At 35.1% G+C, this 12463-nt stretch overlaps 2 protein-coding genes across 2 annotated transcripts; one reads left to right on the top strand and one right to left on the bottom strand.

Moving 5' to 3' along the window:
- Positions 1–1570: 1570 nt before the first annotated feature.
- LOC133333744 (large ribosomal subunit protein uL23m-like) lies at positions 1571–2096 on the top strand. The gene is made up of 2 exons (XM_061542039.1): positions 1571–1867; positions 1938–2096. The coding sequence occupies exons 1-2, from the start codon at positions 1574–1576 to the stop codon at positions 2094–2096; spliced, it is 453 nt and encodes a 150-aa protein (XP_061398023.1). The 5' UTR covers positions 1571–1573.
- Positions 2097–2919: 823 nt separating this feature from the next.
- LOC133333755 (uncharacterized protein C7orf50 homolog) lies at positions 2920–3823 on the bottom strand. The gene is made up of 2 exons (XM_061542050.1): positions 3664–3823; positions 2920–3545 (listed from the first exon to the last, which is right to left on the bottom strand). The coding sequence occupies exons 1-2, from the start codon at positions 3821–3823 to the stop codon at positions 2920–2922; spliced, it is 786 nt and encodes a 261-aa protein (XP_061398034.1).
- Between the last annotated feature and the right edge of the window lie 8640 nt (positions 3824–12463).

The following is a 12463-nucleotide window of genomic DNA, read 5'->3' as shown; positions in this document are numbered from 1 at the left end:
AAATAATGGAATTTGGAAACGCATTTTTATTTTTTTATAAATATAACCATAGAAAAAGGTCGGTTTATTAATTTGAGATATGTTGCGTAGTTTTAATGGATTTTGATTGGGAAAAAATATCAAGTGGGTGTGACTATGACAAAATGAAGACTGTATAAATTAAAGTGAAGCACTGCAGGTTATGGCGGTTATAATCCATAACTCTATTTTATAGGTTAGTATAAAATAAAATTATCCCACTCATCTTGTTAACTTGTTATGATTGTACTATACCAGATTTGCTACTTACATTCTTCTTCCTCCTTTTCATCCTCGTCATCATCATCGTCGTCTCCAATTTCCTCATCACTACCCTCGTCACCTTCCTCATCCTCATCAAATTCTTCATCGCCTTCATCTTCGTCAAGATCATCATCACCGTCATCCTCCATTTCGCTTGCATCAAAAGCACCTTCTTCACCATCTGACTCGCCCGATTCACCACCACTACCAAAGATGGCATTGAAACGTTCCTCATCCTGCTCTTCATCACTCCATGATGGTTCTTTGTTTTGTTTCTTAAGTTCTTCCTTTCGCTTTTCTTTGAGCAATTTCTTTTCTTCCTCCTCCTCATCGTCCAGACACAGCTCCAAAGCAAAGTCCAGACCATCATTGAACATTTTCCTAACCAAACGATTTTTATTTTTTGTTTTATTCAGACCCAGTTTTTTCTCCAGCTTGGCAATGATCTTGTCCTCTTCCTCATTTTCCAATTTCAATTGCTTGATACGTTGTTTACGTGATGCATTCTCTAATTCCTTTTGCTTTTGTAGTTCACGTCGATGCTGATCTTCAATATTGGGACGATTTGTTGTTTGGGGTTTGGCTTTCTTAATCGGTGGTTTGTTGGGTTCATCATCGACGGAACGTTTGGTTTTAAATGAATTGGGTAGCCGAGCATTAACTTCCTCGTCAGAAAAATCGGAATCTATAGATTCATCATTATCCGAATCAACATCGCCCGACAAAAGTTGCTCCAATGGTATATCCTCAGGATTTACAGTGGGTTTGGATTTTTTGGTTTTCGGTTTCTTTGTACCGTTTTTGTTTTTAGTTAATTTTTGTTGTTTAGCTTCTGCAACCAGCTTTTTACCCTCCGTTTTACTGGAGAAAAATAAACGTTTGTTTTGCTTCTTTTCCTCGGATTTTTGTTTGCGAATTTCTTTGCGGCTCAGTTTTACTGGACGAGGTGCTTTTGATTTGCCTTTTTTAAGCTTTCCCATTTTTTATTATTATTTAAAAATCGAAGTAATTAAGATTTTATTTTACCACTAACAATTTTTACTTCAAACAAACCAAGGAATAAGAAAGACAACAATAACAGCTGTTCATACACGTGCACAAAACAGGGCTGCAAAGTTGGGCATGCCAGCCGGTTACTACTGTTTTAAGCAATGCAGCGAACAGCTGATCGCCTGTGAGCAAACAAAGTTTTCTCAAATTAGTTTAACAACAATTGCAGAGGTTTTCCCTCTAACTTATAGAATTATTAATCAAAATTACTTGGGAAAACACAAACAGATACACATAAAACATGTCTACTCGTTGGTATCCCCTTTATCAACGCGGCAATCCCCAGCTGCGCGTTTTCCTGCCCAATTTCTGGATGAAACTTATTAGGCCCAGTGAACCCCAACCCAAAAATGTTGTTACCTTTTCCGTATCAATGGAAATGACCAAATACGATGTGAAAAACTATTTGGAAAAGATTTACAAAGTCCCTGTAATGGATGTAAGAACACGCATTGCATTGGGTTCGACCAAGCGGGATACTACCTATGGATATGTGACCAAAAATGATGATATGAAACTAGCTTATGTAACATTGGTAAGTTTTTGACAATATGCTCTCCAATTACCTGAGTTTTTCTTCATATTTTGAATTGATTCTTTTACAGCCAAAGGAAATGGAATTTACGTTCCCCGATATGTTCGAGAAGAAAGATGATGCCAAGAAGGCCGATGAAAAGGCAATGGAAGATACTAAACAAGGTTTTAAGAAATTCTTAGATCGAAATAAGAAACGTCCTGGAACACCAGGCTGGTATTCGATTTAGTTGTTAAATCCAGTCAGTATATACAAATAAAATAGTATAAGTGAACAATTAACTAGGAATAATAATGTTTGTTCGGAAATCTCTTATACTTAAAGAGGCATTATGTATCATTATGCAAATAGTAAGAGTGGGGGAAATTATAACTAACGGATGCCTACTATGACTTTGATGCGTTTTAAAATACGGATAAATCATGTATCAGGGACCTAAATATTAAGGGATTACAATTTGGATTGCAAAAGTGGACGGATAGGCTCCATCTAAGCGATTAGAATTTTATACAAATATTACGATGGTCCAAAAGGTTTTGCACTTGATACATTTTTTAAAAGATATTTGTGATGTACAATGCTTGGATTAAAAAAAATTGACCCATTATGTGGAATATGACAGAAGGAGTGGTATGATTGCATCTATCATCGACATTTTGTCCAATGTTTTGACGGGCATTTCCAAAATGTTCAAAGGCAAGTGGGATTTATGTGATATGTTTAGACAAATTTCGTATGGTAGCAAAGCGTGCACACACTGGTTTAGATCGGATAGAAAATACATAATTTTGAATTGTCTTAAGAATTATTCTGGCACTTTGGTCGTGCAGGACATAAAACGCCCCAAATTATTTCCATTATAGTTGTGAGTTTTTCAATGAATATTTTTAGCTTATTTTGTCTTATACCCATCGTGTTAACATTTACTAAACAACATCTTAAGTGGCAACATTATTCAATGTTTAAAATTTTATTAATTTCAGGTATTATTTTTCTTCAAAAATTTACAATCTAAATTGAATTAAAGTCATTCGCACTCAGTCAGTCCGTCATCAATCAAATATCTGTAATAAATCTCGCGCTCTTTGATATTTGACCGAATTAACCAATCCCTGACGTTCTTCTTCGCTTTCCTTTGCTTCACATAGTTTATCGATTTCATCGATAACATCATTTGCCATTTTAATGACTTTTTCCTTTGCGGCACCTTTACTGCCAGCCAAATACTCTAAGGCTATATTCCAATATTCGCCATTTAAGATTTGTTCATCAAACATGCTCTGCTGTATTGAGATTTGTCGCAGCTTTTCGAATTTCCATTCATCACGACATGTTTTCCATTTTTTAAGATATTCTTCATTGCGTTGCTTCTCCTTCTCCATAGAATGCTCCTTTTGGGCTTCCAAAAGCTTTTGACGTTTTTGTTTTTTCTTTTGACGTCCCGTAATTATGGCTAATGTATTTTCTGGTTTTTCACATTCTTTTAGTTGTTCCAAAGTGGGTTGCATTGTTCCATCTTCATCATCGTCACCACCATCTTCGTCATTATCATGTTGATTTACCTCGTGCTGTTCATCATTATCGTCGCTTTCAACAGCTGTGTTGTGTGATTTAGAACGTTTCTCCTTGATGGCACCTTTATCTTTGTTCTTACGCTTCTTTGTTTTCTTTGAAATCACTGTGTTTAAATATTAGATATATGATTATAATTAATAATTTTGCCATTGCTTTAAAAATAGTTTATTTTTCTATAATATATATGTATATACTATGTACATGGGGTATGTATTATTTACCTTGATCATGTTGGTCTGTGGCGATTTCTGTATCTTGTGATGGAGCTGTACTCTCCAAAATTAGACTTTTATTCGCTACCTCATCTTCATGTTCCACACAGGAGTTTTTTCTTTTTTTAGCTTTTTGTTTTTTAACGGGTGGTACATCTAATTTAGCCATTTGTTTAATTATTCTTTTTAATGTTATTGTTAATAGAGTTGTGTCGTTCACGAATGGACTAGTTCAAAGAAATTATTCTGTGAGATGAACGAAAGGAACCATTTCTGGCTCATTGATTTATTTAGCTCTTTTAGATCATATGGTTCAGTAATGTAACGTTTCACTATATGTTAAAATAACTTTGAAGAAAATATAACCTTTTTTAAGCCTTAATATATATATATATATATATTTATAAGAAAAAAATATATTATAAATATAGGATAAATAGAATTGGTGAACATCTTCCTTATTTTTTAATCTAGTATGTGGTCAAAAATAGCCGACTTTCCGAAAAACTTTTTTCAAACTTCCGCCATTTTGTTAATTTTTGAGCGAAGTCAATAATCCTAGTTCATACGAGAGCCAGACATGTACTCTTTCCGTTAGAATTTTCGAATTCCGGGCATGATAACTCTTCACTGGATGAGTTATCATGCCCGCCATCAAAAATGAGGATTTTTTTTTATCACAAAAAAACCCCAAGAAAACAACAACAAAACTTTGTAAATTATTTGTCTTCTCTTTTAAATCTTCAATAATATATGTGCAAAGCTACAAACCTTAACAAGCATTGGTATTCATTTACCAGCCCATTGAAAATCTTGAAAATTTCAAATCGAGGATGGGGGGTCCCCTTAAAATACATTTACATATACGATTTTAAATCGACTCGATTAATGAAATCCTGAAATACCCCCTAATTGTTTACACATACCTTTAATCAAGATCTGAATGCCGATTAGCTGATGTTTATTAGTATACATACAAAATTATTAATTTGCGCCAAAACTATTAGCTTGCAATTTGAAAATAAACGGAAGAATTACAACAATGGAAATGTTTTTCAATGAAAAAGTTTTTAACACGTTCGTCTGAAGGTAATTACTTTGTTATGGATGGAACAAACATTTGATGGTATTCCCTACTGGATTTTGGAAAGAAATCATAACCTTACATTCATTTTTCGCGTTTTTAGTTTTGTGTTCAAAAAATTTCAAATAAACACAAGCACTTGTTGCGTATATTTATTTTATTTTTGGCAGAAGAAGCCACACGTGCATAGTTGCTTTTTTGTTATTCACCTCAAGTTGCCCTACCTTGTATTATTGTACCATGGTAGTATCATGATTTCGATCATGATTTAAAATAAACCATGCCGCACGATGATTTAAATTTGATATGATAAATCGTGGCGAATTCAGCCTGATCAAGAAAATAAACCCTGATTTAGCCTTTAATCGTGATTACAAATTCGCTTTAATACCTTGATTTACCATACACAAATTAAACAATTTGCTTATATCAAATACAACACTACTTTTGAACCGAAATATACAGATTGTAATACCTTTTCTAAAAGTATCAAAATAAAGGGTTACCTATTTCGTGATTTCAAAAGTATGGGACTGGAATTCAACATCAGTCAAACTAAGATGTTAATCGGGCGTGCTTTAAGAGGATATTGTGGATTATAAAATCTTCCAACTACCCAAGCAATTGGCAAACCTGTGAAGAAATTTACAAATATTGTAAAGCCTGTGCATCATATTTTCGCTGAAAATATCACTGTTTTAAGTGAAAATGTTGTCGAAGTTCCGATTGTGTCGATTCCACGTCGTTCTAAGGATTTGGAATTGTCTTACCGAACATTATGGAATATTTTGCATTTCCAGACTCCATATAAAGTCCAGCTCACGCAAAAACCGAAACCAGCTGACCATTCACACAAATACTGGAATGGGTGCTTGAGCCAAGTTTTGGAATTGTCTTACCGAACATTATGGGATATTTTGCATTTCCAGACACCATATAAAGTCCAGCGCACGCAAAAACTGAAACCAGCTGACCATTCACACAAATACTGGAATGGGTACTTGAGCAAATGACAGTAGACTAAATTTTTTCGAACAAAATTTCCTTCCAATAAACAAAATTTGAAGTGAGGCAATTACATCCAGAAAAAGTGATTGGTTTGTGGGCTCTTTCGTCCGAAGATTTGATTGGATCCTTCTTCTTCGAAATCGACTATAGAATTACTGTCACTGTCAATTCGGAGCGTTTTGGTCATATGATAACCGACTTTTTGGCAGCTATTGAAGAACACGAATTGGACAATATGTGGTTTCAAGAAGACGGTGCCACATGTCACACAACTCGAGCGAATGTGGTTTTATACCAAGAGACATTTTCTAGCCGTGTAATTTATCTTCGTTTCGAAATCATCTGGCCACCAAGATCATGCTTTTTGGCACCATTATGAGGCTACGCGAAGTACTATGTTTACGCAGAGCACTTAAAAACTAAAGTTTATCAAATTATGGAGGAGATACCTCTCAAACTTTATAAAAAAAAGGATATCATGAAAGATATGTATGTGGTTTTTTTATTCGTTCCTTCCTAACATTCCTTCCTTGATTTTCATTCAAATGTTCGTGAAAACATCACTTTCAATTTAAACTCCAACACTGGGTGGTTCAAACAAAAATAAATTCATTACAACTTATTATCATCATCATATGGCAACACGTTGCCTTTCATCCTTTTTCAAGTTTAATTCGCGACTTGTTAATTCAACCCTGATTTTGGCACATATGGTTCCTTTTGGGCAAAACAACAACAACATCAACAACAACAAACAATCCCCCCAAAGTTGGAGCATAAAGGAATAGTAAAAATAACAAAATAGCCAACGACGCCGTCTGTGTTCTTTAAAATAATTAAAATAAATCATAAGATTCTGAATACTAATAAAAGTTTTTTGAGAACTAAATGTTTTAGAAGTGTTCGCGAGTGCGTGTTTAATGGAAATTTGTTGAAATAAGTTATTATTAAATGGAGTATTTGTGAGTTTAAATGAAATAAGAAAACCACCTGATCCTTTGCAAGGTTTTTTTTTGCGAGAGTGTCTAATCTTACAAGTGTAATTTATTGTTAATATTTAAGAAATTATTAGCTGAAAGGTAAGTTTGTTAGGTTTGTCGTATTTAATTAATTAAAAGCAGCAGTGGGTTTTAGTAAAGTTTAAGAGAATTGTGTTAGGAAAAAATAAATATCACGTGTTAATTGCGTCAAATTGTGTTAAATGAAAATTATCCGTGTTTGTGTGTGCGTGCGTGTTTGTGCATATGCTCTGGCATCTTTGTTGTTCTAATGTGGATGACCTTATTATCCTTGTTGTTGTTGTTGTTGCTCCATCAGCAGCATCAATTAGAATTCGGTCAAGGCCACCACAATGTGTAAATCGTTTACGTCGTCTGTCGGTATTTTATTCGCGTGAAATAAATCGTTTACCGACGATAAATGTATGCTGGATAATTTTTGTGAAGCGAACGGGAGTACCTCAACGGATTCATCATATTAAAACAGGTAAGCCATTAGATTTTGATGTTTTACAATAACTAATAATGTAGGTGGTTTTATTAATTATATATGTTTATAAAAAACGCATACATCTGTATATTAATTTTTATTTAATATTTAAATTAAGCGTTTTTATGTGGCAAAATAAGTATTTGAAAAAATTGCCGGCTTTACTCTAGTTTAGTAAAAACGATCAGATTTTTCGGAAAATTTTCCCAGATGTTGGTATTTTTACCCTACCCTAATTATGGGAAAATATATTTATACCCTTCGCCACACTGTGGTTCAAGTTATTATGTCTTTGTGCATATGTTTGTAACAGGCAAAAGGAATAGAGATAGACCCATGGTTGCTTTTGAGAATATGCTTAGAATCACTTTCTGAGTCGATTTACGTATGTCCGTCCAAGTACTTTTGTTAACAAAGTACAGGTCGCATTTATTATCCGATTTGGATGAAATTTGGCATAGGGCACTTATTTGGCCCAAGGACGAACCCTATTGAAATTGGAAAAAATCGGTTCAGATTTAGATATAGCTCCCATATATATTTTCGTCCGATTTAATGTAAATGGTGCAACAAAGTCCCTATATATCATTCGATTTACACGAAATTGTGTATAACCTACTGAATTAAGTCTAGAATGATGTGCGCTAAGTTTCGTAAAAATCGGTTCAGATTTAGGTATAGCTCCCATATATATATTCGTCCGGTTTTATGTAAATGGCGCATCAAAGTCCCTGAAAATCATTCGATTTGCACGAATTTCGGCACAACGTACTGCATGAAGTCTAAAATGACGTGAGCTAAGATTCGTGAAAATCGGTTCAGATTTAGATATAGCTCCCATATATAGTTTCGCCCGATTTTAGGTAAATGGTGCACCAAAGCCCCTGCAAATCTTTAGATTTTCACGAATTTTGGCATAGCGTACTAAATTTAGTCTAGAATGATGAGTGTTAAGTTTCGTAAAAATCTGTTCAGATTTAGATATAGCTCCCATATATTTTCGCCTGATTTAATTTAAGTTTTTAATTTTTCACGAAATTTGACATAGCGCACTGAATTGAGTCTAGATTTATTTGTGTAAAGTTTACTGAAAATTGTCCGATTTTAAGATCCAAAGTTTGGCCGATTGCCACACAATTTAGCATAACGTACAATTTTGCACAACGTATTTAGATATAGCTCCCATATAGTTCCGTGCGATTTTTAGTAGGATCCAAGGATCCAAAATATGTCCATTAGGAACAAAACGTGCTGAAATTAATCCAACCTAATCTGTGAGAAATTTCGTTCATATTTGGATATTGCTTCCATATATATTTTCATCCGATTTTAAGTAAATGGTGCACCAAACTCTTCATGTTTTTTTTCAGAATATAATAACGTAATCGCGTGTAGAAGTAAAGATATAGCCCATATATATTTCCAACCGACTTCGTGTTAATTGGGCTCCAAATATTCAACGGGTGCCCGATTGATATTTGCTTTAAATCGATTTACATAATTTTGTCCCATTATAACGAACAAATGACATGTCTATGGATTGATCTAAGTCGGTTCACGTTTAGATAAATGTCACATAATTAAGCTCATCCAATTTCATGTTAATGTCCCTTCTGTTAGGATGCATCTTTTAGATGTACCCATAGTGGTGAAGAGTATCATATAATCGGCCCCGTCCGACTTTACTACTTTCCTTACTGGTTTTTCTTGGAAGTTCAGATACGCGTACCCGTTTATATCCGGTTCTACAGATCCGGTTAATATAAAATGGGTATCATTTTATCATTCCATTGGTATGATATGATGCGGTTATCTCAGACCGTTTTGGAGATACAGTCAAAAAACTGGGTTTTATACCCCGATTTTTTCGAAAAACTCCCTAAAAGTCGAACTTGGGTCGATTATGAACCTTCTTCAATCATGGCTCAAATGATAGAACACAATTAGTCCTTTCCAAAATGGTTTATCTGTTTTGGATCAAAAACAAGGCAATTCTTTCTACATGACAGAATCTCATTTTAAATTCAACGGTTTTTTGGTTGTGCGGCCTTCGGCCGGGGTTTAAAGAGAGGTATCTTTATAAGCTGGAAACGTATTGTTATAAGCTTTAAAATGATACCCATTTTATATTAACTGGATCCGTAGAACCGGATATAACCTGATACCCGTACCCAAACTTCCGGGTCAAATAATCGGGTAACCGGGTACGTCCCCCAAGAAAAAATAAACCAGTAAGGAAAGTAGTAAAGTCGGACGGGGCCGACTATATGATACCCTTCACCACTATGGGTATATTAAACAGGACTATTAACATGAAATATATATGGGAGCTATATAGACCGATTTTCTCGAAACTTGGCAGACATCACTCTAGGCTCAATTCAGTACGTTATGCCAAATTTCGTGCAAATCGAAGGATATATAGGGACTTTGGTGCACCATTTATATGAAACCGGACAAAACTATATATGATTTTCACGAAACTTAGCAAATTGCCAAATTTCTTGCAAATCGAAAGATATATAAGTACTTTGTGGCACCATTTACATGAAATCGGACGAAACTATATATGGGAGCTATATCTAAATCTGAACCGATTTTCTCAAAACTTGGCAGACATCACTCTAGGCTTAATTCAGTACGATATGCCAAATTTTGTGCAAATCGAAAGATATATAGGGACTTTGGGGCACCATTCACATGAAATCGGACGAAACTATATATGAGAGCTATATCTAAATCTGAACCGATTTTCTCAAAACTTGGCAGACATCACTCTAGGCTCAATTCAGTACGTTATGCCAAATTTCGTGCAAATCGAAAGATATATAGGAACTTTGGGGCACCATTTACATGAAATCGGACAACATCAGACAGACAGAGAGACATCACTCTAGGCTCAATTCAGTACGTTATGCCAAATTTCGTGCAAATCGAAAGATATATAGGGATTTTGATCCACCATTTACATGAAATCGGACGAAACTATATATGGGAGCTATATCTAAATCAGGACCGATTTTCACGAAACTTGGCAGACATCACTCTAGGCTTAATTCAGTACGATATGCCAAATTTCGTGCAAATCGAAAGATATATAGGGACTTTGGGGCACCATTTACATGAAATCGGACGAAACTATATATGGGAGCTATATCTAAATCTGAACCGATTTTCTCAAAACTTGGCAGACATCACTCTAGGCTTAATTCAGTACGATATGCCAAATTTTGTGCAAATCGAAAGATATATAGGGACTTTGGGGCACCATTTACATGAAATCGGACGAAACTATATATGAGAGCTATATCTAAATCTGAACCGATTTTCTCAAAACTTGGCAGACATCACTCTAGGCTCAATTCAGTACGTTATGCCAAATTTCGTGCAAATCGAAAGATATATAGGAACTTTGGGGCACCATTTACATGAAATCGGACAACATCAGACAGACAGAGAGACATCACTCTAGGCTCAATTCAGTACGTTATGCCAAATTTCGTGCAAATCGAAAGATATATAGGGATTTTGATCCACCATTTACATGAAATCGGACGAAACTATATATGGGAGCTATATCTAAATCAGGACCGATTTTCACGAAACTTGGCAGACATCACTCTAGGCTTAATTCAGTACGATATGCCAAATTTCGTGCAAATCGAAAGATATATAGGGACTTTGGGGCACCATTTACATGAAATCGGAGGAAACTATATATGGGAGCTATATCTTAATCTGAACCGATTTTCACGAAACTTGGCAGACATAATTCTAGGCTCAATTCAGTACGTTATGCCAAAATTGGGGCAAATCGAAAGATATATAGGGACTTTTGATGCACCATTTACATGAAATCGGACGAAACTATATATGGGAGCTATATCTAAATCTGGACCGATTTTCACGAAACTTGGCAGACATCATTCTAGACCTAAATGATTAGGCTGTACTAAATTTCGTGCAAATCGAAAGATATATGTGGACTTTGGTGCACCATTTACATGAAATCGGACGAAACTATATATGGGAGCTATATCTAAATCTGGACCGATTTTCATGAAACTTGGCAGACATCATTCTAGACCTAAATGATTAGGCTGTACCAAATTTCGTGCAAATCGAAAGATATATGTGGACTTTGGTGCACCATTTACATGAAATCGGACGAAACTATATATGGGAGCTATATATAAATCTGGACCGATTTTCATGAAACTTGGCAGACATCATTCTAGACGTAAATGATTAGGCTGTACCAAATTTCGTGCAAATCGAAAGATATATAGGGACCGTTTACATTAAATCGGTTAAATATATATATGGGAGCTATATCTAAATCTGAACCGATTTTTCCCAATTTCAATAGGGTTCGTCCTTAGGCCGAATAAGTGACCTATGCCAAATTTCACCCAATTCGGATCATAAATGCGACCTGTATTTTGTTTACAATTTAACATGGACAGACGGACAGACGGACGGACGGACGGACGGACGGACGGACGGACATGCATAAATCGACTTAAAAAGTGATTCTATGCATATTCTCAAAAGGAACCATGTGTCTATCTCGTTTCCTTTTGCCTGTTACAAACATATGCACAAAGACATAATACCCTGTACCACAGTGTGGTGAAGGGTATAAAAAAAAAATCAGAAAAACCTGGGGGTTTTTACTAAACTAGAGTTCCAAAATACCGATATAGGTCCATATTCGAACATTAAGGGGGACTTAAAGAACACACGTTTCCCAATTAAGTTGCTGTAATTTGTCATCCCGAAATCTTGAAGAGAGAAACACACTTTTGCAGAAATTTATCTAACATATCTTTAATATTTTGTCCACAATCTATGCTCTTTTTACACTTTTAATATAATATTCGTCGCCAATTTGTATAACCTCCACCATAAGGTGGAGTGTATATAGGTGTTTTTGTCATTTGTTTGCAACACCTCGAAATATTCACCAGAGATTACGCAAAGTATATATATTCTTGATCAGAATAAAATTCTATGCCGACTTACGCATGTCCGTTTGTAGAAATCAATATTTGCACAGATATTGCTAGTACTACTAGGATATTTCGTATTGCAAATGGGATGTGTCGGTCCATGATTTGGGGTAGCCCCATATAACGGTACCCCCAATATTCGATATTTTGGCGGTTTTGAACACGTTATTCACCCGAATTCGCCGTAATTTTGGGTTCTTATTGAATATCACATATC

Source organism: Musca vetustissima, unplaced genomic scaffold, assembly GCF_032173495.1.
Source record: "Musca vetustissima isolate MV318-11 ecotype Yass unplaced genomic scaffold, APGP_CSIRO_Mvet_v1 utg180022, whole genome shotgun sequence".
In the NCBI taxonomy this organism is placed as follows: Eukaryota; Metazoa; Arthropoda; class Insecta; order Diptera; family Muscidae; genus Musca; species Musca vetustissima.
Note: the sequence above shows the minus strand (reverse complement) of the source record. Positions and strands in the feature narration are given on the sequence as shown.

What these genes read in the sequence shown, in the direction of transcription:
- LOC133333755 (XM_061542050.1), bottom strand. Translation starts at nt 3,823, where the DNA reads ATGGCTAAATTAGATGTACCACCCGTTAAAAAACAAAAAGCTAAAAAA. An exon ending in CACAGACCAACATGATCAAG is followed by an intron (nt 3,546 to 3,663) that starts GTAAATAATACA and finishes ATTTAAACACAG; the next exon opens with TGATTTCAAAGAAAACAAAG.
- LOC133333744 (XM_061542039.1), top strand. Translation starts at nt 1,574, where the DNA reads ATGTCTACTCGTTGGTATCCCCTTTATCAACGCGGCAATCCCCAGCTG. An exon ending in AACTAGCTTATGTAACATTG is followed by an intron (nt 1,868 to 1,937) that starts GTAAGTTTTTGA and finishes ATTCTTTTACAG; the next exon opens with CCAAAGGAAATGGAATTTAC.